Consider the following 24052-nt stretch of genomic DNA (forward strand, 5'->3'; position numbering starts at 1 on the left):
GGGGCAGAGCCGAGCGGCTCCGGCCCGCCGCCTCCGCCTCCTTCCGTGTTCCGGTTCCTGCAGCCGCCGGGCAGGATGCGACCGGCCCCGGCTGCCCGCCCGCCGCCCGCCCAGGTGAGCACCGGGGACTCGGTGCTGGAGGTGGTGGTGGTGGGGAGCTCCAGCCCTGCGCCCCCCCCCCCGCCAGGACTCCGGCAACCGGATCCAGCCCCTGCAGCCCGCTGCTCCGGTGGGGGGGTTGACACCTGCGTGGGGCAGGCGGGGGGACACGGGGATGGGCTTTGCCCCACGCAGGGACGGAGGAGGGGGGGGGCGCCGGGTCGGGCTTTGTGCCCACCCCCCCCCCCCAACCCCCCCACAGTGGGGGCAGACGGGGCATCTGGGGACCCCCGGGGGAACCGGCCCAGCCCCGCTCCCATGTCGGAGGGGGGTCAGTCGTGCTCTCCGGTAACACCCGTGGGGGGGCTCTGTGCTCTCTGTCAAGCTGGGGAGGGTCGCGGTGGGGGGCCGGGCTGTGGTGCTGTGGTTATGGGTGAGGCGGTTACCGGTGCTGGGGCTTGGCCGCGGTCCCGGGGTTATCCCAGGACCCAGCCGGGATGCCTGGGTACCTGCAAGGTGCACGGGGTGGGGGGGGCTTCCCCGTGCCTCAGTTTCCCCCTCCTGTAATTGAGAAGGGGAAAGGGAACACCTTACTGGGGGGGGGGAGCATGGCCTGCCTCTGGGGTGCTGGGACGGACCGGGGCTGATCCCGACGTCTGTACCCCGGGTCGCTCTCCTGGCTGCGCCCGCCGCGGGGTTATCCCACGGCACCGAGTCCTCGGGGTGATGGAGCGGGGCGGCGGGGATGGACTCTGGACCCGCCGAGGCGGGTGGCAGGCAGGGGCGGAGGCGGCGAGATAAGGCTGGGTGGGTCAACGGCTTCATCTTGCGCAGAAGCTTCTGGGTCCCAGCCACGGTCATGTGCGAGGCTCCCTGCTCCTGGGGGGGGTGCCAGGAGGATCCCCCCCCACCCCTCGTCCCTGTCAGGGAAGGGATGAAGGTCCCTGGCAGGGCAGGAAACCTGCGGGCAGGGTGGGTGATGCCCTCCATGGGCTCTCTGACGTGGCATCCCTTCCTCACAGTGGCACCCACTGCCCGGGCCGTGACAGCCAAGGTCGGACCCCCAGTCCCGCAGGACGGACGGGAGGGGGGGGGCTTGGCCTGGTCCCCCCGTCCCCCTCTGCTTGCCAGCCATGGGCAGCCACGAGAAGGACTCGTCCTCTCCAAAAAGGGCCCTGTCGCGCTCCAACAGCACCGTGTCTTCCAAGCACAGCAGCGTTCAGCAGGTTGGGGGGCTCTGGGCTTGGGGGGGGGGGGGGCTCAGCAGGATCCTAGTGGTGCACAGGGGTACCATGAGGCCTTGAGGGGCTTCACCCCACTTTAGGAAGGGTGATACAGAAATGACCCATCCTCTGGGGGTCCCTGACTGGGGACAAGGCGGGGAGCACCCCAGTACCCCTGGTGCCGAGGGACCCCAATGCTGACCCCTGTCCCCGCAGGGCTCGGAGAGCTGGGAGGTGGTGGAGGAGCCGCGGACACGGGGCAGCCCAGGCCAGGAGCCGCAGCGACACGAGGGGTACTTGCTCAAGAAGAGAAAATGGCCCCTAAAGGGCTGGCACAAGGTAACGGGCAGAGCCAGCACCAGGAGCCAGCACCCAGCCGGTCCTGGGTGCCGTGCCCAGCCCTGGGGTGATTTGGGTCCCCAGATAGGGGGGCTGCAGGGACTAGTCTCTGCCCACCCCTTCCCCCCCGCAACAATCATCCCTCTCTGTTCCCAGAGGTACTTCGTGCTGGAAAATGGCATCCTGAAATATGCCACCACACGCCAGGACGTGAGTGTGGGGCCGGGCTGCATCCATGCAGCCTCCCCATGGGCTCAGGGTGGGGGAGACCCCATGGCCACCATGAGGAAGGGGGTCTTAGCCCTGACAGGCATCTCCGGGTTACCCCAGGTCCTCAAGGGCAAACTGCATGGAGCCATCGACATCCGTCAGTCCGTCATGTCTGTCAACAAGAAGGCGCAGCGGGTTGACCTAGACACGGAGGAGAACATCTACCACCTCAAGGTGATGGTGGGGGCTGGAGCCGGGGCTGGGACTTGGACAGGGCTGGGGACATTGGGTCATGTCCCCCCCCAACTTGCCCCTGTCCCACAGATCAAGTCCCCGGAGCTCTTCGCCAGCTGGGTGAGCAGCCTCTGCTCCCATCACCAGGGCGAGAGGCCCGAGCCCTGCCCCAGGGGGGGTCCTATGGGGAGGACCCCCACCAACACGCAGGTGGGTGACAACTCGGGGTGACGATGCAAGGCGATGTCCGGGCACGGGGCTCCTGATGGCAGCCCCGGCGGTGCCCCTTCTCCCCTGCTGCAGGGCCAGTGGACACGGATCCTGCCCTCGGGCAGTGCCCCTGCCCTCTCCACCCTCGCCAGCTCCCGGGACAAGGTGAACGCTTGGCTGAAGGATAGCGAGGGGCTGGAGCGCTGCTCGGCTGGTGAGCAGGACGGAAAGGGATAAATGGGATGGAGGGGATACCCTATCCCCCATCTCCCTGACCGGGCTCGTTCTGTGCCCGTCGCAGAGCTGTCAGAGTGCCAGGCGAAGCTGCAGGAGCTGACTGGCATGCTGCAGAGCCTGGAGGCCCTGCACCGCATTCCCTCGGCCCCTCTCATCTCCGGCAGCCAGGTAAGCGGGACAGCGGCGGGCACGGGAGCTGAGCATCACCCAGCGTGGCAGCCCCCCCCTTCCTGGGGAGGGTCCGGCTCCAGCCGCCTCCTCTTGCTTACAGCCCTCGGCCGCTGCGGAGAGGCCAAAGAAGGGCAGGAGGACCACCAAGATCTGGTGCACCCAGAGCTTCGCCAAGGATGACACCATCGGCAGGGTGAGGGGGAGCGGGTGTCTTGCCAAACTCTGCCGGCCGCTGGCTGAGCCGCTGCCCGGGGACGGAGCCCCCTGCGACCCCGCTGACCCCCATATCCCCCCCCCCCCCCAAGGTGGGCCGCCTGCACGGCTCCGTCCCCAACCTCTCGCGCTACCTGGAGCCATCCCAGAGCCAGCTGCCCTTCAGCCTCCCCCCCGAGTACAGCCAGCTACAGAGGAGCTTCTGGGTCCTGGCCCAGAAAGGTGGGATGGAGCAAGGGGGTGCTGAGCCTCGCCGGGGGTCCTGGTGGTGGCAGGGTGGGTGGTCAGGTGCCCGACCACCTGCCCCGTCTCTCCCGGCAGTGCACGGCTCGCTCAGCAGCGTGGTGGCCGCGCTGACGGCCGAGAGGGCCCGTCTGGAGGAGATGCGGCAGGTGCTGGACCGACAACGCTCAACCCCGCGCCCGGGCAGTGCTGGCAATGCCGGGGTGAGGGATTGCGGCAGGGGGGAGGCCGAGCAGGGTTGCCCCCAGCTTTGGGTCCCACCAGAGCCTGGGGGTTGTTGCTGTTGGGGTGCCGGTGGGTGCAGCGAGTTGGCAGGGTCTCAGCCTGGTGCTGGGTGCCCAGGCAGCAGCGGGATGATCCCCCCCCCTCTCTGTCAGCCCCATGCTGGCTGAAGGGGACAGGCTGGGGGGGGGGGGGGGCTCAGCTCAGCCTCCCCCTGCCTCCGCAGGCTGCCCTGCGCCGCTTCCACTCCCTCTCCGTCTCCTCCGACACCACCCTGGACTCCTTCGCCTCACTGCACCCCGACGAGGTCAGGGGGGTGCTGGGATGGGGGTGGGTGGGTAGGTGGGCATCCAGGTGGCCCCCCCCTCCCTCCAGAGCAGGGGGCTGAGGCGGTGGCTGTCCCCGCAGCTGGATGCACTGCCGGCCAAAGGCCGGGAGCAGCAGCTCTCCAACCGCAGCATCGTCTCGCTGGCCGACTCGCACACCGAATTTTTTGACGCCTGTGAGGTCTTCCTCTCCGCCAGCTCCTCTGAGAATGAGGTGAGGCCAGGGTTGGGGGTCTCCTGGCAGTGGGGGGGTGCTCTGCAGACACCCCCCCCCCCCCGCCATCCCCTTCCCCTTGTTTCTGTGGGTTCATCTCTCCCTTTCTCTCCCCCATCCCCTCGCCGTTAGCCAGCCTGGGAGCAGCCCCCCTGGCTCCCTGTATCCCCCCCAGCCCCTGTATCTCCCCTGGTCCCCACGTCCCCCCCAACCCCCTGCAGCCCCCCCACTCTGGGTGCTCGGGGTCTCCGCAGTCTCTGAGCCCCCACCCCACCCCCTCCCCATCCTGCCCCCCCCAGCCCATCCCAGGTACCCAGCTCTTGTCCCATCCTCCCGGGGAGGGGGGGACCCTGCCCGGTACAACCCCTCCTCTGGTAGGGTAACCCCAGACACCACCACCACCACCACCCCCCCCCACCAACCCGGGACCCCCAAAGCCACCGACGGTCCCCCACGCGTCCCCAGCCTTCGGACGACGAGTCGTGCATCAGCGAGGCCACCACCAGCGCCTGCGAGGACACGGCCGAACCGGGGGGACCGGGTCGCCCCCCGACAGGTACAGCAAGGTGGGGGGGGGCGCAGCGGTGATCAGCCCCGGGGCTGGTGGTGGTGGTTGGGGGGGGGGTCTCAGCCCCATCGCCCGCTACCCAGTAGGAGCAGAGGGTCCGGGGATTCCGGTGGAACCGTCACCGCTTGAATTACCGGGCCCGGATCTACGGCGACGTAGCTGCCTGCCTGCCCCCCCCGCCCCCCCGGGAGACGTGAGTTTGTGGGGTCTCTTGCGGAGCAGCGTGGGGAAGGATCTGTCCCGTGTGGCGTTGCCCGTACAACTCAACGAACCGCTCAACACGCTCCAGCGGCTCTGCGAGGAGCTGGAGTACAGCGCACTGCTGGACCGCGCCAGTCGCGCCCGCGACCCCCGCCAGCGCCTGGTGAGATTTTGGGGGGTCAAGGGGTGTTGGGAGACACGAGGGAATCAGAGGCAGGGTGGGGGGGCATGGGGAAGTCGAGGGCATGGGGAATGTGGGGGTTACGGGGAGGCTCGGGATGGTGGGAGGTTTGGGGGAGGTGGGGGGGGGGCTCGGGGAACAGGGGGACGCTTGGGGACATGTGGGGTTCCTGGGACATGTGGGAGCGGAGGGGATGCGGGGCCGGGGACACGGGGGAGGCTGGGGCACACGTGGGGGTCCTGGGACATGTGGGAGTGGAGGGGATGCGGGGCCGGGGACACGGAGGGGGGGGCTCAGGGGACACGGGGGAGGCTGGGGCACACGTGGGGGTCCTGGGACATGTGGGAGCGGGGGGGGTGGGGGACACGGAGGGGGCTGGGGGACACGGGGGGGGCACGGGGCCGGGGGGGGGGTGGGAACACACGGGAGTCGGGGCTCAGGGGACACGGTGGGCCTGGGGGCACGGGGATGCACGATGGCGGAGAGGCCACGCCCACAATGGGCGTGACCGAGGGGAGCCACACCCACCCGGGGGAGGGGAAGGAGGAGGGGTCTATGAGCGCCACGCCCCCGAGGGGGAGGCGGAGCGCGGCGGCGCCCCGCCCCCGGCGCGGTGGCAGCGGTGCGGTGGCTGCGGTGACAGGTTTACGTGGCCGCCTTCGCCGTGTCCGCCTACGCCTCCACCTACTACCGGGCGGGCAGCAAACCCTTCAACCCGGTGCTGGGCGAGACCTACGAGTGCGTGCGGCCCGACCGTGGGTTCCGTTTCATCAGCGAGCAGGTGGGGCCGGGGAAAAGGGGGGGCCGGGGAAAGCGGGGAGGGGAACGGAGCCCGACGGGGCGGTGGCGTGTCCCTTTTTTGTTTTTCTTTTTTCTCCCACCAGGTTTGCCACCACCCCCCCATCTCCGCCTGCCACGCCGAGTCTGACAACTTCGTCTTCTGGCAAGGTGGGTGCTGAAGAGGGTGTTGGGATGGGGGGTGGGGGAGACACACACAAGCGAGGGGGCCGGGGGGGGTCTCACCTCCTCCCACCGCACCCCCCCAGACATGAGGTGGAAGAACAAATTCTGGGGCAAGTCCCTGGAGATCGTCCCCATGGGCACCGTCAACGTGCAGCTGCCCAGGTGAGACCCTGGCCCCGGAAGGTGGCCCCCCACCACCCACCACCCCCCCCCCGCCCAGGGCACCGCCCTGCCCTCCCTCCCCCAGCTGACGGTGCGGCGGTGCCCGCAGGACCGGGGACCACTTCGAGTGGAACAAGGTGACGACGTGCATCCACAACGTCCTCAGCGGCCCCCGCTGGATCGAGCACTACGGGGAGGTGCTGATCCGCAACACCCGCGACGCCTCCTACCACTGCAAGATCACCTTCTGCAAGGTGCGCCCTGCCCCGCCCTGCCCCGCCCTGCCCCGCCTCCACCTCTCACAGCCTACTCCCTGGCCCCTAGCCCCTCCCCAGCCCCGCCCTTTAGTCCCTGGGCTCTGCCCATCCCATAGCTCCACCCTTCCCTCTGCTCTTGACTCCGCCCTCCATGGCATCATCGTTGCCTGGCCCCACCCCTTCAGATGTGGCCACGCCCCCCTCACCCACATGCTTACCTAAACACTGCATGTTGTTGCCCCGCCCTTTACCTGGCCCCACCCTTCTCCAATGGCCCCACCTTTTCCTAATAGCCCTGCCCTTTTCCCAGTGGCCCCACCTCCACTTAGGGCCCCACCCTTTCCCAATGACTCCACCCCATTGCTCAGGGCCCCACCCTTTCCGAATGACCCCACCCTTTCCCAATGGCCCCACCATTGGGAGTTGGGTCCTTTGCCCCTCACTCAGGACCCCACTCTTTTCCAGTACCCCCCACCCCTCACTCAGGACCCCACCCTTTCCCAATGGCCCCGCCCCTCCCTCAGGGCCCCACCCTCTCCCAGTGGCCCCACCCTTTCCCACTGACTCCACCCCTCACTCAGGGCCCCGCCTTTTCCCAACGGCCCCGCCCCTGCCCCACCCACCCCACCCAGCCCTCCCCCCCCCCCTCCCTGTGGCCACAGGCACGGTACTGGGGTGCGGGGGCCAACGAGGTGCAGGGGGTCGTGCTGAGCCGCAGCGGGACGGTGGTGGAGCGCCTGGCCGGCAAGTGGCACGAGGGGCTGCACCGCGGGCCTGCGCCAGGGCAGTGTGTCTGGAGAGCCAGTAAGGACCGGGGCGGGGGCCGTGCTGGGGGCGGGGGGGTTGATACCCCACCCTGGGGGTCTCAGCATTGTGCCCCCTCTCCCCCCTGCGCAGACCCCATGCCCCGCGACCACGAGAGAAACTACGGCTTCACCCAGTTTGCCCTGGAGCTGAACGAGCTCACGCCCGAGCTGCGGCGGGTCCTGCCTTCCACCGACACCCGCCTGCGCCCCGACCAGCGGTGAGCAGCACCCCGGTACCGGGGAATGGGGAACGCTGAGGCTGCCCAGCTCATTACAGTGATGTCGTGTACGTGTTTCCCCTCCACCGCCAGGTACCTGGAGGAAGGCAACGTGCCGGCGGCCGAGACGCAGAAGCGCCAGATCGAGCAGCTGCAGCGGGACCGACGCCGCGTCATGGAGGAGAACAACATCACGCACCAGGCTCGCTTCTTCAGGTCTGGCACGGGGTGGGGGGGCAACCAGGGGGGCTCCTGGGGCTGGAGTATGGGGCACAGGGGCACCCCGTGGCTCAGGGGGATGCAGGATTCTCAGGGAATAGAGAGGGGAGACCCCCCTGGGGGTCTTGAGGGCACCCCAGGTGTGACACCCCCCTCCCCACTGTCCCTAGGCGGCTGACGGATGCCAACGGCAAGGAGTCGTGGGTCACCAACAACACCTACTGGAAGCTGCGCCTGGATCCCGGCTTCTCCCACCTGGACAGCGCGGTGCTCTGGTAGCGACCCCCCCCCCGTGGGGTGCTGAGCCCCCCCCAGCTCATCACAGCAGTGGTGCCCAGCAGCGGGGCTGGTCCCCCCCAGCACTGGGGATGCAATGCCCACCCCCTAGCCATTTTTGTCAGTGTTTAAGCAAAACTGTGATATAAAAGGGGGGGGGGGGGGGAGGGCACGGGTAGTGCCTCCCCCTGACCCGGGGCAGAGCCTCGGGGCCAGCTGGGACACTTGGGGGCAGGGGCTGGTGGTGCCCCCCTGCCCTGGGGGCATAGGACGCCTGGGTCCCTGGCTTGCGGTGGGGGGGGTGCAGCAGGGGACCCTGGGGTGCCCGCGGGCGGGCAGACTCCTCTGGCCCCCCCCCCCCCCCAGGCTGTGCACAGGGGCTGCTCTAATAAAGACTGCAAAGAGCTGGGGTGTGCAGAGAGCTTCCTTCTCCCCAGCACCAGCCCTGGGGCTCAGGACCCCCTTCCTAGCCGGGGATGCCTGGATTCCCCTCCAGTGAGGGGGGGGACACACAGACAAGTCCCGTAGCCCGCCCCTGGTGCCTCAGTTTCCCTCCCACCTGCCCACAGAGGAGAGCAAAGAGCCGTGCCCCACAGCGTCCCCTTTATTGCGAGATATGCTGCTGCCCCCAGCCCCACGCCAGGCACGTGGGGGCTCAATAAATACTTCAGCATTAACCCACTCCCCCCCCCTTAAAAACCACTGACAAAAAAAAAAAACCTGCACCCTCCCCCCCCCCCCCCCCCAACCCCTCCCCACTTGCCCCCACGGCCCTACCGGGGTGGCACCGGGGGCTGATTGTCTAGCTGTAGCCCCCCCCCCCCCCCCCCCCCCTCCACTCAAGTCTTCCCAGGATATGGGTGTTAAATACCAGGGGGGGGACACCCAAGACCCCTTGCACCCAGCTCCTGTGGCCTTGGGGTGCCAGAGGTGGGGGTCTGAGCCCCCCGCCCCGGTGTGGTTCAATTGCCGTAGAAGCCATAGTAGCCACCGTCGGCACCCGGGTCCTTGTCGTAGAGGTCTCCGTTGCGGGGTGGGGGGGAGCTCTCGGCGCTGGAGGGGTACGGGGACACCCGCCGCCGTTTGCACTCGTACAGCCCCGAGTCCGAGGAGTCACCCGAGGTGGCGGCGGGGGGCTCAGGGGGCCAGCCCTCCGCCTCCTTCCCCTTTTCTTCCCGGGGCTCCCGGTACCAGCCCAGAGCTCCGGGGCTGCCCTTAGGGCCGTACTGCCCGGGGCTCCAGCCCCCCCCAGCCCCAAAACCCCCCGGCCCCTCGGGGTAGTAGGGCAAGGAGGGGTGGGGGGCGGGTGGCAGGGCAAAGGGTTTCACCCCGTAGGGCACCAGCTTGCCCCCCCCGTACCCCGCTTCGTAGCCACCGTACTCCAAGGCCCCGGTGGCGGTGGGTGGCTGCTGGGGGGTGAAGTACCAGCGTGGGGGGTCTTTGGGGGGTAGGGGCAATGGAGCCCCCCTCTCCCCCCCAAAAAAGCGCCCGGGGGGCAGCGGGTACTGCTCAGGCAGGAAGGGTTGGAAGCGGGGGGCTGGCAGGAGCTGCTGGCAGCTGGGACCCTCCGGCGGAGATGGGGTGAGGCGGTCGCCCTCCGAGGCTGTGTACATCCTGGTGGGGGGACATAGAGGGTGGGAGTGGGGGGAATGCCCTCCTGCCAGCTGGGGCTTGGGGCATTGGTGGGAGGGCGGAGGGGGGGGACACTCACGAGTCAAAATTGTCCCGAAAGCCTTTGGCGAAGGGGTTGTGGTCAATCTTCAGCTGGGTGATCTGGGGGGGCACGATACATGGAGCTGGGGGGGCTGGGGCTGCTGCCAGCCTGTCCCCCCCCTTAAGATGTCCCCCTTATCCCTTTTCCCTTGAGCAGCCCCCACCCCACCGGAGTGCCCTGCTTTTCCCAGGACGCCCACCCCAGCACCCATGGGGCTCAGGCACAGCTCGGGGCTGGGGGGGGCCAGGCTGTGCTGGGGGAGGAGGACTGGGGTGATTTGCTGGTGGGGGGCATTGCAGGGTGCTGGGATGCTAAGGGAATGCAGGGGGTACTGGCGGGGGGGGGGGTGCTGGGATGCTGAGGGGGTGGCAGAGATGCGGACAAGGGTGTTGGCGGTGGTTTGGGGGGGGCACTGGGGGGATGCCATTGGGGTTTCCCTGATGCTGGGGACCTTAGAGGGTGCTGGGGGGGGGGGGTGGTTACCAGGGGCTGCTCTGGGCAGGGGGTTACTGGGATTGCTGTGATGATACTGGAGGGTATCAGTGGTTTCTGTGGCCTTGGGAGGATGCTGGGGGGGGGGGGTAACTGGGGTTCCTGTTCTTCTGGGAGGGGGGATATTTGGGGGGTACCCCCAGGCTAAGGAAAGGGAGAGCGTCTCGTACTCACATCGGCATTCTGGTAGGCTGTGACGGCGATGAACTGGGTCTCGGGGAAGGCGAAGGTGTGGGTGTGCGGGGAGGGGTACGCATCCTCGCCCTCGCCCTCCTTCACCTCCGTCACGTGTAGCCGGGGCTGGTACTTGTGCAGCGACTGCAGCACGATCATCTGGGGGACGGGGTTTGGGGGGGGGCAGTAGGCGGTCAGGATGGGGGCATGCGGGGAGCCGGTACAGCCTGGCAGGGCGGTGGGACCCTTACCTGGCCAACGTTGTTGGATGCGCCCTTGTTGTTGGTGAGCTTCAGCTTCCCGAAGGAGACCTCCTGCCGCATCCAGTGGGCACCCGTGTTGGGCGAGTCGGGGTGCAGGTAGAGGCGATTCCCTGGGGGGGGGGGAGGGATGGGGTTACCCCCTGCACTGGGAGGAAGAGGAGGAAAGGGATGGTGGGGGGGGGGGGAGGCCATACCTGGCATGTTGCCCTCGGCTTTGCCGCACTGCACCCACTTGCCGCCCTGGTAGCGCCAGTGATGCTGGTCCACCAGCACCACGTCCACGCAGATGCTGTAGTGGGCCACGGGGTTGAGCCCCGAGAGGTTGAAGCTGAGGAACGGGAACATGCGCCTGGGAAAGGGACAGAGGTACAGACACTGTCAAACACCCCCCCCACACACACACACCCCCCGACTCAACCCCTGGTGCAAAGGGCTGCATGGGGGAATTGGGGAGGGGGAGTGGAGATGGGGAGGACGGCTCTGCTTCGCAGATGGGGAAACTGAGGCAATGTGATACCTGGCCCCCCCCCCCCCCCAACCCCGCGCCCGGCTGGGTGCCCATGAGAAGCTGACTGACCCCAGCAGCTGGGGGGATGCTCTCGGGGCCGATTCCCCCCCCCCCCGCCCCCCGGCATCTTCCTCCCCCTCCCCAAGCACCTTCCGGATCGGAAACCAACACCGCTGCTATTTCGGGCTGGGCGCCAGCCTGCGCCAAGGGCAGGAAGGGGACAGGATGGGACGGCCAGGGGGGACCCTGCGGCCCCGGGAGGGGGGGGGGGGGCTGCACCTGCCACCCCCTGTGGGGCTGCACCCCGCTGTCCCCCTGCATTTGGGTGGGGGACACCCCAAATCCCAGCCCTGGGATTAGAGATCTGACTCCCCCATCCCATCCCCTCCAAGTTCAGTCCCTCCTTTTCCATCACCGCTCCCAGTAGCCCCCATTGCCGGCTGGGCTTTGCAATGGGCCCTTGAGCTGTGGCTGGGGTCGCTGGTTCAGCAGCCCCCCCCACCCCAAGCAAAGCTCGGCTCTTTGACCACGGTATTTCGGCACCCGCTGGAGTTTTGGCTTTTGGCAGCCGGAGCTGGAAACCAGCCCCAGGACTGGCACCACCAGCAGCCCTGGCCCTGCTGCCCGGCCACCCCGTTAGTGTCACCCACGTTAATGAGCCATCGACGGTGGAGAGCAGGACAGACTCCCCCCCCCCCCCCAGCACAGACCGACATGGGGGACACGGAGGACCCTCAGCCCTCCACCCAGCCCTTCCTGGGTGAGATACACAGGAGGTGATGGGGGAATTCATCCTGACCCCCCCCACTCCCTGGGGGAAGGGGGCTGGGGAGGACTGCAGCCCCCCCCAGACACCCCCGGCCCCCTCCCTCTCTCCTCCCTTCTTCCTCCCTCCTTTGGCTGTGCTGCTTCCCATCTGCAGGTACCCGGTGGGCGAGGGTGGGGGGCAACCAGCGGTGGTGGTGAGGGGCTGGCTTTGCCCCCCCCCCCCCCCCCCCCCCATTTCCTCAAAGAGCCGGTGTTTCTTATAAAATGGGTGCCAGGGCTTCTCTGAAAGGGCCCCAGAAAGCCTTGCCTGGCCGAGGGGTCCTGTGTGGGGCTGGGGGCTTCCACGTCCTCCTGCGCTAGAAGGGAACCCAGGTGTTTGGGCAGGGAGGGTGGGCTGCTCCCCGGAGCCGACCTCAGCCCGGCCATCATCCCAGCAGGAGCGAGGGATGGAGCCGGCAGCAGGGCTGCCCATCAGGATTTACCCCTGGCAGGGGCTAGTGTGGGGGGGGGGGGTGTTACTTTGCCACCCTGCCAGCACGAGAAGGGGGTGTCCTGCCTGCCCTGGCAGTTCCCAGCCACCCCAGTGCCACCAGTGTTTCCCACCAGTTCCCAGGCAGAGACCTGTGAGCTCATGACAGGGATGGCACGATGCACCAAAAGCCGCCCCCCGCCCCGGGGGCCACTGTTCTGCCCCTGCGTACCAGCTGGGGGGGGGGTGGTCGGGAGGGCCAAAACATGGGTGAGGAGCAAAGTGAGGGGTTGGAGCCAGGAGCGCACGCAGCTCCGGGTGCTGGGGCAGGAGCGTGGGGGATCGGCCGTGGCCCTGGCAGGAAGCATGGCTCAGGCAGCAGCGGGGAAGAGGCATGCAAAAAGCAGTGGAAAGAGTGCACGCAGCCCGCGCCGGGTGCCGCTGACTCAAAATTGCCCTTGTGAGAGAGAGGGGAGAAGAAAAAGAAAAAGAAAAAGAAAAAAGCAAGCAGCGCTCATGACGAGGAGACGCACATGTGCTCCCCAGGGCTGGGACGGACAGCGGCCCTGAGCATTTCGGGTACCCCAGGGTCCGGCTAAGCCCTCGCAGACCCCATCCTGCAGCTTGAGTGCCAAAAGCGGGCAGCCCCCGGGGCTCACATCTCCTCTGGAGCGAGCGAGACACGGCCGTGTCGAGGGAAGGTGGTTCCTGCCACCGATAAAAATTGCAGCCACATCAAAGGGCGGCAGCGAGGGTCTGAGCTGCCTCCGAGCCCCCGCCGGGTGCTGCCTCGCCGCCGCCGTGCTCAGGGTGCCAAAGCCCTCGCTGGCACCGGCTCCAGGCACACCGGCAAGCCGGGGTAAATGGCTGGCCATGGGGTGAGCAGCCAGGCTGGGTTTTGCACCAGCCCTGAGCTGCTGCAAGGAGCAGGGAGGAAGAAAACAGGCTTTTTCTGTTGGTTTTTTTTTTTTTTTTTTTGCACCTTGCTCGCTCCGACACCGCCGGTTCCCCGGCTCCCCGAGCCTCGCGCTGCCGGCGGAGCAGAGAGAGAGTGTTACAGCTCAAATGCTGCCGCGGTGCAAACCGCAGGGCTCGGCCGGGGCATGGGAGGGCGGGGGTAAGACCCGAAACCATGCGCACCTCGCGTTTATTTTTAAATCCCCCCAGCGCTCGAGCTCCTGGGGCTGCTGCTCAGGCAGGACTTAGCTCCCCTGGGTTTGGCCTTTGCGGTTTGGGAGGTGCCATGGTGGGGTGCAGGATGCCCCCGCCAGCTCACCCACCGCCTCCTGGTGCACCCCAAAAACTGGTGGGCACCCCTGGTTTCCCTCCCCTTACATGTTTGTTTCTGGAGCCTCTGGAAGGGGCTCTCGGCTCTCGGGCTGCTCTGAGGTTTGTCCTTGCATGAACCCCTTGATTCGGGGGGCTGGAAGGGGGGACGGGGCGTGTGGCCATGGGGCAGGGGAGCCAGGGGACACGGGGAGGTGGGAGCACACCGGCACATCCAAGGGACATGGGTGTCAAGAGGACGCTAGGTGACCTGGGACCCTGGGGATTTTGGGGTCACGCGGACACAGAGAGCAGGGACAGGGGGTCCAAGACAAACCCAGGTGGAAGGGAAATCTGGGGGGCAGCTGCCTGCAAACCTGCCTGAGGCCAGGAACGCAACAACTCCCCCCGCCCCCCAAACCAGTGGTTCCCCTTCCACCCAGCCCTGCCTGCACCCCCGGCAGCACACCGAGGGGGCTGCCGGCTTCCTGAGCCGCCTCCTCTCCCAGTGGCAACCCAACACGCCCCAGCCCAAGCAGCCGCAAGAACCACGGCCGCGTGGGAGATCGGCGCGGCCCCCGCCGCGCTCCACCTGCCCCCCTGTGCCCCCAACCGCATGGCTGCATGGCACAGCTGTACGGCACGGCCAGCCGGCATGGCACGGTGACATGGCATGGCTGCACGGCAATGCATGGCACGGTAGCATGGTGCCACGTGGCTGCGTTGCACAGCTGCACGGTTGCACGGCACGGCTCCTCGGCGTGGCACGGTGACACGGCACGGCTGCACAGCGCTGCGCGGCTGCGTTGCGCAGCACGGCATAGGTGCGTGGCGCAGCTATATGGCTGCGTGGCACAGCACGGCTGCACCGCTGCTTCCAACCCCGCAGAGCTGCCGGCTGGGCACCGGGTCCCCCCGAGCCCAGCCTGCACGGGAACAGCAGCTGCCAGACTGGGCAAACCGTCCCCGAGTCCTCCTGAAAAGGCAAAGCCAGCCCTTGCGTTCCCCCAAATGCACGGCCACCCCTGTCCCCCCTCAAACCAAAGCCAACCCTCGCGTTTGCCAAATGCAAACCCAGCCCTTGCGTCCCCAAAGCTGTCCCCCCTCAAAAGCAACGCCAGCCCCTGTGTCCCCCAAGTGTGAAGCCATCCCCAGCATCCTCTCCAAAGGCGATACCGTCCCTTGTGTCCCCAAAAGCAAAGACAACCCCTGCCCTCCCCCAAAGGCAGCACTGAGTCCCCCCCAAATGCAAAGCCAGCCCCTTGTGTTCCCCCAAAAAGCAAAGCCGGTCCCGGCTTCGCAGCAAAAACCCATGGCAGGAATTCCCCGGGCCCTTCGCAGCTGGGGTGATGGTGAGTCCTTGGGGGTTTCCACAGAAATCCTGCCCTGCCTGAGCCCCAAGAGGCGCGGGAGGCGGAGGAGGGAGGGGGACCTGCGTGGGAAACTGGCAGGAAATTATTTTTGCTGGGGACGAGTGGGCGCAGGACAGCGTGGGATGGCGTGGGACGGCACGGGATGGCACGGAACGACATGTCGGAGCCAGGGTTGAGGGGCAGGAGAGGGCAAGGAAGGTGCCAGCAGGGGTAAATCCCAGCACCCGAACAGCTTCGCCCCAGTGCTGCTGTCTCCCACCCGGCCTCAGCTCCTCTCCGTGGGGATGTGGGGGGCTGCGCCCCAGGGACACGGGCAAGGAGGGACCGGCGCAGCCCAGCAAGATGGGGTGCCCGCACCCCCAGCGGGACAGGACACATCCCCCGCCCTGCTCCAGAGCCCCCCGGTCTGGTGGGTGCCTGCTTTGGGGCACACGTCCCCCTCGAGCCCCCGCTTTTGGGTTTTTCCTGTGTCTCAGCAGCGCTGCAGCCTGGCTCTGCACACAGATTTTTTGCAAAAGCAGCTCAGGGTTGGGGGAAACGGATGTTTTGTGGCTCTGAGTTTGACATCTCTCAGGAGCTGGGTTGGCCATGAGCCCCCCCAAGCACAGAGCATCTCCCCCCCAGCCCCTCCGCAGAGCCGCTGGGGAGGACGGAGCTGGAAAAAGAGCCCCAAAATCGCCTGGTTTAAGGCTGGGAGCCGGTGTCAGAGCCCAGACGTGCAGCGGGGCAGAGAGGACAGGATCTCTGGGGGCACCCCAGTTTCCAGACCCTCACCACCAGATCCTGAGCCGCTCTGACACAGCGGGGCTGGGCACTGCCCCAGCACCTGCCACGACGGCTGGGGAAGGGAGGAGGAAAGCAACGGGGCAAATTTCAGGGGGTTCCTCTACGACCTGAATGATGGCGGGCGAGAAACAACCATTTGGAGGGCCCAACGCCCCTGCCACCCCCTTGGCCCATGCTGGGGACACGTCAGCCCCATCCGTGACGGTGCCGGTTTGCTGCTGAGCGGCCCCGAGCCTTGGGGGGGAGCAGGCCTGGGAACGACCGTGATAAACCAAGCGGCCCTAACGCGTTTAGACTTCCAACACATTAAGCAGGTTGGTCTCAGCATCGAAGTGACACCGTCTGTCTCGGCCGAGGGAGGGAAGAGGAGAGGGTGCAGAGCATCGCTGCCGGCAGCCCCCACGCCCAGCTGGGCAGAAAAAGCCCCCCTGGGCGAAGGGGATGGCAGCAGCAGAGTGTGTGTGGGGGGTGTCTCTGCCAGCTGCCCCCACACACAGCGGGTGTGCTCTGCCCCATCACCCCCCCGCCACGGATTTTCAGGAGTCGCCGCAGCCCCTGAGCCCAATCCGGAGGGGGCTGAGCCCCACGTGCCCAGCACCACCAGGCTCACATACGCCTCCTCACCACTGAGACCTCCCAAACTGCGGCCCGGGGCCTGGCTCCCCCCACCCACATCACCCCGGTGTGGGACCAAAGGATGGGCTCAGGGTGGGCACCAGCATTTTGGGCACCCCTTGCTCCAAGTCAGGGCAACTCCACGGGCCCCCCAAGGGCCCGTATCACACCCGATCCCCCCCAGACCCTGCAAGCCGGGGTGTTGGCAGAGGTGAGGTGAATTTTAGCCCCCCTCTCCATACCCCCCAGCCCCTTCTCCAGCCCCAGGAACCCACAGCCTGTGACCACCCCAGGTGGGAGGCAGCAAGGAGGGGACAGCAAGCGCCCGGCCACGGTGTCACCGACAGCTCTTTCGGCACCCAGGACGTTGCCGAAACGCTCCCCCTTCCCCGGGCATGTGGGGGGACACCCAGCCCCTGCCTGCCCCACGGAGCAGCGGGGAGGGATTTCCATCCCGGAGGAAGGACAGCAAGTAGAGGGGGTGTCACCCACCCACCCACTGTGCTCGTGGGGTGGCCAGGGCCGCTGGCACCCTCCCGGGCCCCGGCAGGCACCGGGTTCTCACTACTTGTTGCAGCGTTGAGCTCTGGATCCGGCCCATGGGTCGAGGGCGGATAAACGCTGCCTCCAGGCCCCCGGCATCGGCACCATCTCCTCGAGCTTCCTGGCACAATAAACCCTGCCCGGACACGGGTGGTCTGGACCCCCCCCCCTCTGCCACCCTGATACAAGCGGGGACACCCCCCAAACCCCCTTTGCCTTCCAAGAAGCCTCAACTCTCCTAGAAAATGAGACCTGGGGCTGGGGGGGGTCTAGTCCACTTTGCTCCCCTACTTTTTTCCTTTGCACAGACAGACAGACATCACCCCCAAACCCACAGGGACGGGGATCCCCTCTTGCACCCCCCCCTCTTCCCCTTGCATGGGCAGAGGGGGACCCCCAGCCCCACAAACATCCCCCCCGCCCCCACCTCCAGCCCTTTGGGGAGACAAAGCAGGAACCTCCAGCCCCTCTAACCGTGCCGACCACCCCCTACCCACCCTGCAGCCCCCCCCTCAGCCTGTCCCACACCCTTCTCTGCACCCTCACTGCCAGCGTGCCCACCCCAGCACCCCCAGTGCCCCTGCCCAGACTCCCAACCCGCTGCTCCCCGATGCCCGTGCGGGTCCCAGCGCCGCTGCCGGTCTCTGTCCCGGTACCCCCCCAGTGTGTGTGTGTGTGTGTGTGTCCCCAGGTACCCTGACTCACCTGCCCTGCTTGGTGATGATCATCTCGGTCTGGTGCTTGTGGAACTTGGCCCAGAGCGGGTAGTTGTTGAGCATCACCTGCACCTTCCCGGCCGCCCGGTAACCGGGTAGGGCACAGAGCGGTCCGGTCCGGGGGCACAACGGAGCGGTCCCGGGGGTGTAAGCCCCCTCCGCACCCGCGTACAGCTCCGCACCCGCGTAACCCTCCACCGCGTAACCCTCGACCGGAGCTGCGGTGGAAGGCGGCTGTGCCCGGTAAGGAGGAGGGCACGGTCCAAGGAACCGGCCACCGAAACCACCGGGAGCTCCGTAAGGTAACGGGGGGGCTCCCGGCTCCGGTCCCCCCGCATCACCGTAGTAAGAAGAAACGGTATCCCGGGGGCCCGGTGGCTCCTTGACGAAGCTGGCGGTGCCGCTGAGCATGGGGGCGGCGGGGCGGGGGGCTCCGGTGCCCGGCTCCAGCGCGCCCATGGACGGGTGGGGGGCACCGGCCCCGCTCAGCCGCTCATGGGGGTCCCACCGGCGGCTCCGGGAACCGGAGCCGGGAGCCTTTCAGCGGTGCCCGCCTCGCCGGGTTCCCACCGCCCCCTCCATGCCCGGCGGCGAGGGAGAGGGGTGGGGGGGGTGGATGGGTTGGGGGGGGGGGGGGGAGTGGGGGGGAGCCGGGGTGGCCCTGGGAAAGCCAAGGGGGGGGGGGGGGTGGCAAAAAAACCACACCCGAAAAAAAAGAAGAAAAAAAAAAAACCAAACCAAACACCCGGAAAGCCCCCAAAAGTGCCGTCGGGGGGGGGGGAGGAGGAGGGGGAAAGGGGGGGCCGGCCCTGCCCCGCTGCTGCCGGTAGCGCTGCCGGTACCTTCACGCTCTCCACCTGCCCATCCCCGTGGCCCCGCGCCTCTTATCCAAAGAAGCGGCTCCGCACCGGGAGCTCCGCCTTCCCAGGCGGAGGCGGCCCCCACCGGGGCGGGGGGAGCGGGTCTGGGGCGGGCCGTGGGGCGGGGAGCGGGACACGCGGGGTCCCGGACACGCGGGGAGAAGGAACGTGGTTGGGGATGGGGAGAGAGGGAGGGAATGGGGGGACACGTGGGGATGGGGGATACTGGGGGGGGGGGGGGGGGGGGAGGGGGGAAGGGATGGGGGGGATGCGGGAGGAGCTGGGGCCGTGGGACGCTGGCAGGGGTGGGGATATGGGAGGGGATGGGGACACGGGGGGACATGGGGACACGGAGTGACCGGCGGGACAGTGGTCCTGCCCGGATTTGGAGGGGGGGGGGTCTGGGGTGACACAGGGCACTGGGGACCAGTTAACACCCCGTCTCCCTTCCTCCCAGGACCCTTAATTAATCCATTAATTAGCCCACTTGGCCAGGGGTGCTACATGGACCCCGTGTGGGGGTGCTTCCCTCCCCCCTGGGGAGACCAGGGCAGCCCCCAGACTCTGTGTGGGTCTTGGGTGCCCGATATTTTGGGTGGTGTCACAGCAGACACGGGAGGTGGCTCAGACTGGCAAGCGCCTGGGGACTGGGGCTGGGGTCCCCTCCCATTCTTGGTCCCTTTCCGCAGGGCTTGGGGTGGTCCGAGTTCCCCGAGGAGCTCGGACACACCGTGCCCACCCTCCGTGCCCTCTCCCATGCCCACCCCGAGGCCAGGCCTTCCCGGCACCTGCCCTTGACCCCGCTGCGCCTGGGGAAGTCCCCGTGTCCCCTGGAGCCATCACGAAGGCATTTGGCTCTGGAGGGGCCGCTTCCCTTGGCAGCTCCCCAGCTTGGCGCCCGTCAATACTTTCCATTCCCAGTGGGGCAGGGCCACGGGAGGGTGGGGGGGACGGCTGGGTGCCACCCCGCGCCCGTTGCTCCCACACCGCACGAAAGGACAAGTGACGATGACACCGGCCCGTCTGTCCCCCTCCTGGGGTCCAGGCTCGGCCCTTGGGTACAGGGATGTCCCCAGCCTTTCCCCACGCCAGCAGGACCCCTCTGGGGCTGGGGGTGGGTGTGTGGATTTGGGGGAGAAAGGGGCACACGTGGGTCTCTACCAAACCCACATCTAAATCCCCTGGGCTCTGCGGCCCTGGGGTCGCAGGTGACGGTGCTGCTGGGGGGCCAGCGGGAGCGGATGGGGACGGGGACAGGGATGGGGACGGGGATGGGGATGGGGATGGGGATGGGGATGGGGACAGGGATGGGGATGGGGATGGGGACGGGGACGGGGATGGAGACAGGGATGGGGACAGGGACGGGGATGGGGACAGGGACAGGGATGGGGATGGGGACAGGGATGGGGACAGGGATGGGGACGGGGATGGGGATGGGGATGGGGATGGGGACAGGGACGGGGATGGGGATGGGGACAGGGATGGGGACAGGGATGGGGATGGGGACAGCTCTGCTTCCCCCACAGAGGGTTCCGGCTGTGGAGCAGGAGGAAATGGGGAGTTAAGGATGCGCGGGGTGGGGGCCGTGGCGGGGCAGATGGATGGGACCCCCATGTCCCCACGGTGAGTCACCTCCGGGCCGGTGGTGGTCTCGCAGGGGGTTGTGTATTGCCCATCAGACACAGCTTAGCAGCCATTCGGGCCGGCTTTTCACCGGTGTCATTGTTCAGAGGGGTCCCTGGGCTTCAATCTCTATGCAAAGACACCCCCCCCCCCCCGCCTTGCTGACCCTCCCGCTCCCCCCCCCCCACCTTTCCGGCTCCCTGCCAGCTCCTCCTGGCCCCTAATCCCTGGAGTCAGTGGGGGAGAGGGCTGGTGTTGAGGCATTGGGGAGGGTGGGGGATTTAGCAGTGGGGGCAGCCCCCCCCTCCATATTCACTCCTGGCCTGGTGTGCGCACACACGCACAGATAACGCACGCACACGCGTGTACACCCCTCCCTGGCACAGCCGCTGCCCGCTGTGCGTGGCATCTGCATCCAGGGCAGCTGCAGCCCCCCCGCCCCCCCCCATCCCTGGGCACCCCCAGGCAGCCAGAGCACTGCCATCCCCTTCCAACCCATCAGACAGGAATCCCCCTGCTGAGTTCCCAAGTGAGAAAAAGAAGGAAAGCAAGGAAATTTCCAGATTTTTTTTCTAGGAAGAAAAACAAGGGCTGGAGGGGGTTAGGGATTGGGGGGGGGGGGGGGTGGTGAGGGTGAAGCGACTCATTAACAGGGGGGGAAGCAAGTGCTGTAGCACATGTGGTCCCTGACGTCAGGACATGCTAATTCATTCCTGTTATACCATCGCCGGCGAGGATAAATTCACAGGCACCCCCCCACACACCCCCACCCCGCTGTGAGATCAGCCGTCGCGGCCACCCAGCCGGGTGTCAGGCTCCCGAGCATCCCTGCTGCGCCCACGGCCAGGGACCTGGCACCGTCACCCCACCATCTCCCTCAGCCCTGGGGGTCCTGATCCTGGGTGGTGCTGACAGCGGGGTCCGGCAGTGTAGGGGAAGGAGCATGGCTCTGTCCCCAGGATATGTCCTTGAGTCTCTCCCCCCATCCCTTCCACGGTAAAGTGACACCAGGGACACTGCCCTCCCTGGGAGACACGGCAGGACTCCTGGGGCGATGGTTGTCACAAGTGTCCCTGCGCAGGGAGGACTCGCTCAGGGCCAGGAGGGAGAGGAGAGCTGGGAACCGTGTCCTGACCGTCACCTTGAACAGCCTCCGACGGCCCTGGCTGCCGGTGACGGGGATGCTCCGGGGCATCCTCGGCCCGGGATTCAGGCTTAGTCCCCTCTGACGCGACGTTCCTTGGCATGGGACGGTCTCTGTGCCAAGCGGCCTGAGCTCAGCCCTGCGTGCTGAGGGAACACGAGGATTTGGGGTCCAAACCTCCCCACAGCTGGGAAGCGGCTCTGCAGCAGCAAAGCCGGCCGGGCATCCTCACCTGCAAGGCCCCTTCCTGGAGGGCAGGAGCCCTGGGACCTCCTCGGGGCCAAATTCCCCCACTTCAAGCCCCGTGCCTCAGTTTCCCCTCTGCAGACGGCTGATGCAACACCGCACTTTGCACACCCGAGCATCCGTGAGAGCACGGGGCCGGTGGCCGAGGTCGGCAGCGTGCGTCCCCTGTACCCGGTCCCTCCTGGCCACCCGTTTGGTTTCCGGCACTCACCAAAATGCCAGCACCCGCCGAAACGCCGGCACCCGCGGAGGGGCTGGGGAGGAAGCGGCTCACGCTGCAGGATACGCCTTGTGGGCCAGGGCCACGCTTAACGCCTCGCAGGCTCTGCCCCACGGGCCACATCCCTCCCCAAACCAGCCGCAGCGCCGAGCCCGTGCCCGTCCCCGGCAGGATTTCCAGTCTCCCAAGAGCCGAGCCCCGGCTTGAGACAAGCCCCGGCATTGCCCCGTGCCTCGGTTTCTCCTCCTGCAGCTGCAGGATTGAATATCCCCATCCCTAGGGTCTCCAGTGCCGGCACAGGATGGGGGTTAGAACCTTTGCGGGGGGATTATCCCGGACACCCCCCGTTCCGTGTCGCCTCTGCGACGCCTCTCCATCCTGCATCTCACCGCTCCTGGACATCAGTCCGGCTGACCCCAGGACCAAATCCTCGGCAGAGGCACTGAGCAGGAGCCAACCCCCCATCAGGGTGCAAGCCCACGTCCCACTGTCCCCAAACCCCGCTGTCCCCACGCCACGCTCCGGCCCGCACCCCAGGCAGGTGCCTGTGCTGCCGCCGGGATTTGCTTTTCCGGCAGGAATTTGGCTGTTGGGGACAGAGGGGAAACTTGGGGGTTATTTTCTTAGTAAATCGCATTGTTCCTGTTTTCATTATTAAAATGAGCGTGAAGGCACCGGGCACCCACGGGGGCTAAATTTGGTCTCAGGGAAAAACAAAAATACTCCCCCCACCCCGGAGGAATTTGCATCTCGCTGCTGCTCGAAGGCAGCGCCTTGCTGAGAAGTTCACGAAGGCATGAATGCAAACCGCAGCGCGGCCGGGCCAGGCCGGCCACCTGCCACCCACCCGGGGGACCCCCCAGCACAGCCCGGCCCGGGGCCGCATCCTGCACCTGGTTGCATCCAGCCATGGGTGCTTTGCGGCCCGGGGGGCCGAAGGGTGAGGGGTGAGATACGGCTACATCCCTAAGTCCCTCCTTGCTGTACCCCAAAATAGAGTGATGCTGCTGAGCCCCCCGATAGCCTGCCCGGGCTCCCACCCTGCAAAGCTCCCTCCTGCCCCCCCCCCAGCCTGGCTATCCCACCATCAGGGCACCCTGTCCGTTCCCCCCCCACCCCAAAAAGTGTCTCCGGGTCCCATGCCACCAGCAGCGTCCTATGAGTCAGAGCAGGCAGTGGAAATTGCGTCGCGGGCGGTGACGAGCGGGGAACGAAGCAGAGCCGGTGGTGGGTTTGGGGGGCTCGGCCCCCCGCTGCGGTGGGGCTCAGCCCCCATCCTGCCCACGGCACCACTCCTCGCCCTGGCACTGTCACCCTCCTCTTTCCTGCCCCAAACCACCCGGCGCTGGCAGGTGGCTGCCGCGCTGCACCCCGGCCCTTCGGCAACCCCTCTTGGGTGGGGGGGAAACCCCACGGGGGGGGGGGGCCCCGAGTGGAAAAAGGGGAGTGGGTGGCCGTGACGAGCCCATCCCACCGTGGGGCTTCCTCATCTCTCCATCTGGTGGGATGAATCGGGAGCGGCGCTAGGAGGATGCTCAGCACCTCCTGCTGCCAGACCCCTGCTGGAAGGGGAGCACCCATGGGTGCTGGGGATGGGTGCTGCTCCTTCCCCAGCACCGCCGGGGCCAGGCCTGCGCCAAGCCAGGGGTGACAAGTCGGTGGCAGCTCCGGGGGGGGGGGGGGGGGGTGTCGGTGGCTGGGGTGGGGGCCAAACAGACGGCTCCTTAATCTCTGGGAAGGAAGCAGCTCTGGTTACGGAGCTGCCCTCGGTGTAAAAGGAGAGCAACAGGAAGAAAAGTCATTAACATCGTTCCAACCGCTGCCATCCAAAACCCTCCTGGTGCTCAGCCCCACGCCGCCAACCCCCGCGCCCCCGCCGCCACCGTCACCGTCTTCCTGGGGGGGGACCCTGGTGGAGGGTGGGGGGTTCAAGCCGTGGGACCCCCTGGATGCCCTGTCCCTGGGGTGGTCCCTCTCGAAGCCCCAGCACCCGGAGTCAGGGGGCTCAGCGGTGGTGGGCGCATCGCGTCCCGCCTGCGGGACGGATCCTGCCCGCTGGGCCATGGGAGACTGAACTGCGGTTCGGCTTTGTTCCTTCCTCCTCTTCCTCGCCCCGGCCGTGTGAGCCTGCGTGGGAGGTGGCAGTGTGCACGGGGCAGCTTCCCACTGCGCCTCCGGCCGGGTGTCACCGTGTCCGGGGTGTCACCGTGTCCAGGGTGTCACCGGTGTGTGTGTGTGTGTGTGTTCCCGTGCATGGGACAGGGATGCTGGGGAGCGTGGATGAGCGTGGGGCTGTGCGAGCGGGCTGGTACGTGTGCATGGGCGTGCAAGAGGGCTGGGGCTTGTGTGTAAGGGGCTGCTGTGTGTGTGTGCATGGGCGTGCAAGGAAGCATGAGTGTGCATGGGTGTGCGAGGGGCCGGGGGGGTGGGGATGTGTGCAAGGAGGGATGGGTGTGAGAGGGTGCCAGCGCGTGCACGGG

The 24052-nt window shown here is 67.4% G+C and overlaps 2 protein-coding genes across 5 annotated transcripts; one reads left to right on the plus strand and one right to left on the minus strand.

Moving 5' to 3' along the window:
• The first annotated feature begins 34 nt into the window (after window positions 1-34).
• OSBPL7 (oxysterol binding protein like 7) lies at window positions 35-8177 on the plus strand. 4 transcript variants are annotated; one of them, XM_049800770.1, is made up of 23 exons: window positions 35-114; window positions 1122-1325; window positions 1539-1661; window positions 1818-1871; window positions 1992-2105; window positions 2196-2315; window positions 2409-2529; window positions 2617-2720; window positions 2824-2916; window positions 3029-3158; window positions 3258-3382; window positions 3628-3708; window positions 3810-3941; window positions 4407-4497; window positions 4593-4873; window positions 5535-5672; window positions 5776-5839; window positions 5938-6016; window positions 6126-6270; window positions 6936-7077; window positions 7171-7297; window positions 7391-7513; window positions 7687-8177. In XM_049800770.1, exons 2-23 carry the CDS (start codon window positions 1233-1235, stop codon window positions 7793-7795), a joined length of 2589 nt encoding a protein of 862 aa, XP_049656727.1. In that variant the 5' UTR covers window positions 35-114; window positions 1122-1232; the 3' UTR covers window positions 7796-8177. The 4 variants fall into 4 exon arrangements, with proteins under 4 accessions (XP_049656727.1, XP_049656728.1, XP_049656729.1 ...); XM_049800771.1 differs by having other exon boundaries at window positions 4596-4873; XM_049800772.1 differs by lacking the exon at window positions 3628-3708.
• A 495-nt stretch (window positions 8178-8672) lies between these two features.
• Window positions 8673-18007, minus strand: TBX21 (T-box transcription factor 21). Its single transcript, XM_049800096.1, has 6 exons — window positions 17469-18007; window positions 10630-10784; window positions 10424-10545; window positions 10173-10331; window positions 9504-9565; window positions 8673-9406 (listed from the first exon to the last, which is right to left on the minus strand). Exons 1-6 carry the CDS (start codon window positions 17936-17938, stop codon window positions 8755-8757), a joined length of 1620 nt encoding a protein of 539 aa, XP_049656053.1. The 5' UTR covers window positions 17939-18007; the 3' UTR covers window positions 8673-8754.
• Window positions 18008-24052: the final 6045 nt, after the last annotated feature.

This window comes from Accipiter gentilis, chromosome 5 (genome assembly GCF_929443795.1).
Source record: "Accipiter gentilis chromosome 5, bAccGen1.1, whole genome shotgun sequence".
Lineage (NCBI taxonomy): Eukaryota > Metazoa > Chordata > Aves > Accipitriformes > Accipitridae > Astur > Astur gentilis.

What these genes read in the sequence shown, in the direction of transcription:
- TBX21 (XM_049800096.1), bottom strand. Translation starts at nt 17,938, where the DNA reads ATGGGCGCGCTGGAGCCGGGCACCGGAGCCCCCCGCCCCGCCGCCCCC. An exon ending in ATCATCACCAAGCAGGGCAG is followed by an intron (nt 10,785 to 17,468) that starts GTGAGTCAGGGT and finishes TCCCTTTCCCAG; the next exon opens with GCGCATGTTCCCGTTCCTCA. An exon ending in AGCCGAGGGCAACATGCCAG is followed by an intron (nt 10,546 to 10,629) that starts GTATGGCCTCCC and finishes CCCCCCCCCCAG; the next exon opens with GGAATCGCCTCTACCTGCAC.
- OSBPL7 (XM_049800770.1), top strand. Translation starts at nt 1,233, where the DNA reads ATGGGCAGCCACGAGAAGGACTCGTCCTCTCCAAAAAGGGCCCTGTCG. An exon ending in AGAACATCTACCACCTCAAG is followed by an intron (nt 2,106 to 2,195) that starts GTGATGGTGGGG and finishes CCTGTCCCACAG; the next exon opens with ATCAAGTCCCCGGAGCTCTT. An exon ending in CACCAGGCTCGCTTCTTCAG is followed by an intron (nt 7,514 to 7,686) that starts GTCTGGCACGGG and finishes CACTGTCCCTAG; the next exon opens with GCGGCTGACGGATGCCAACG.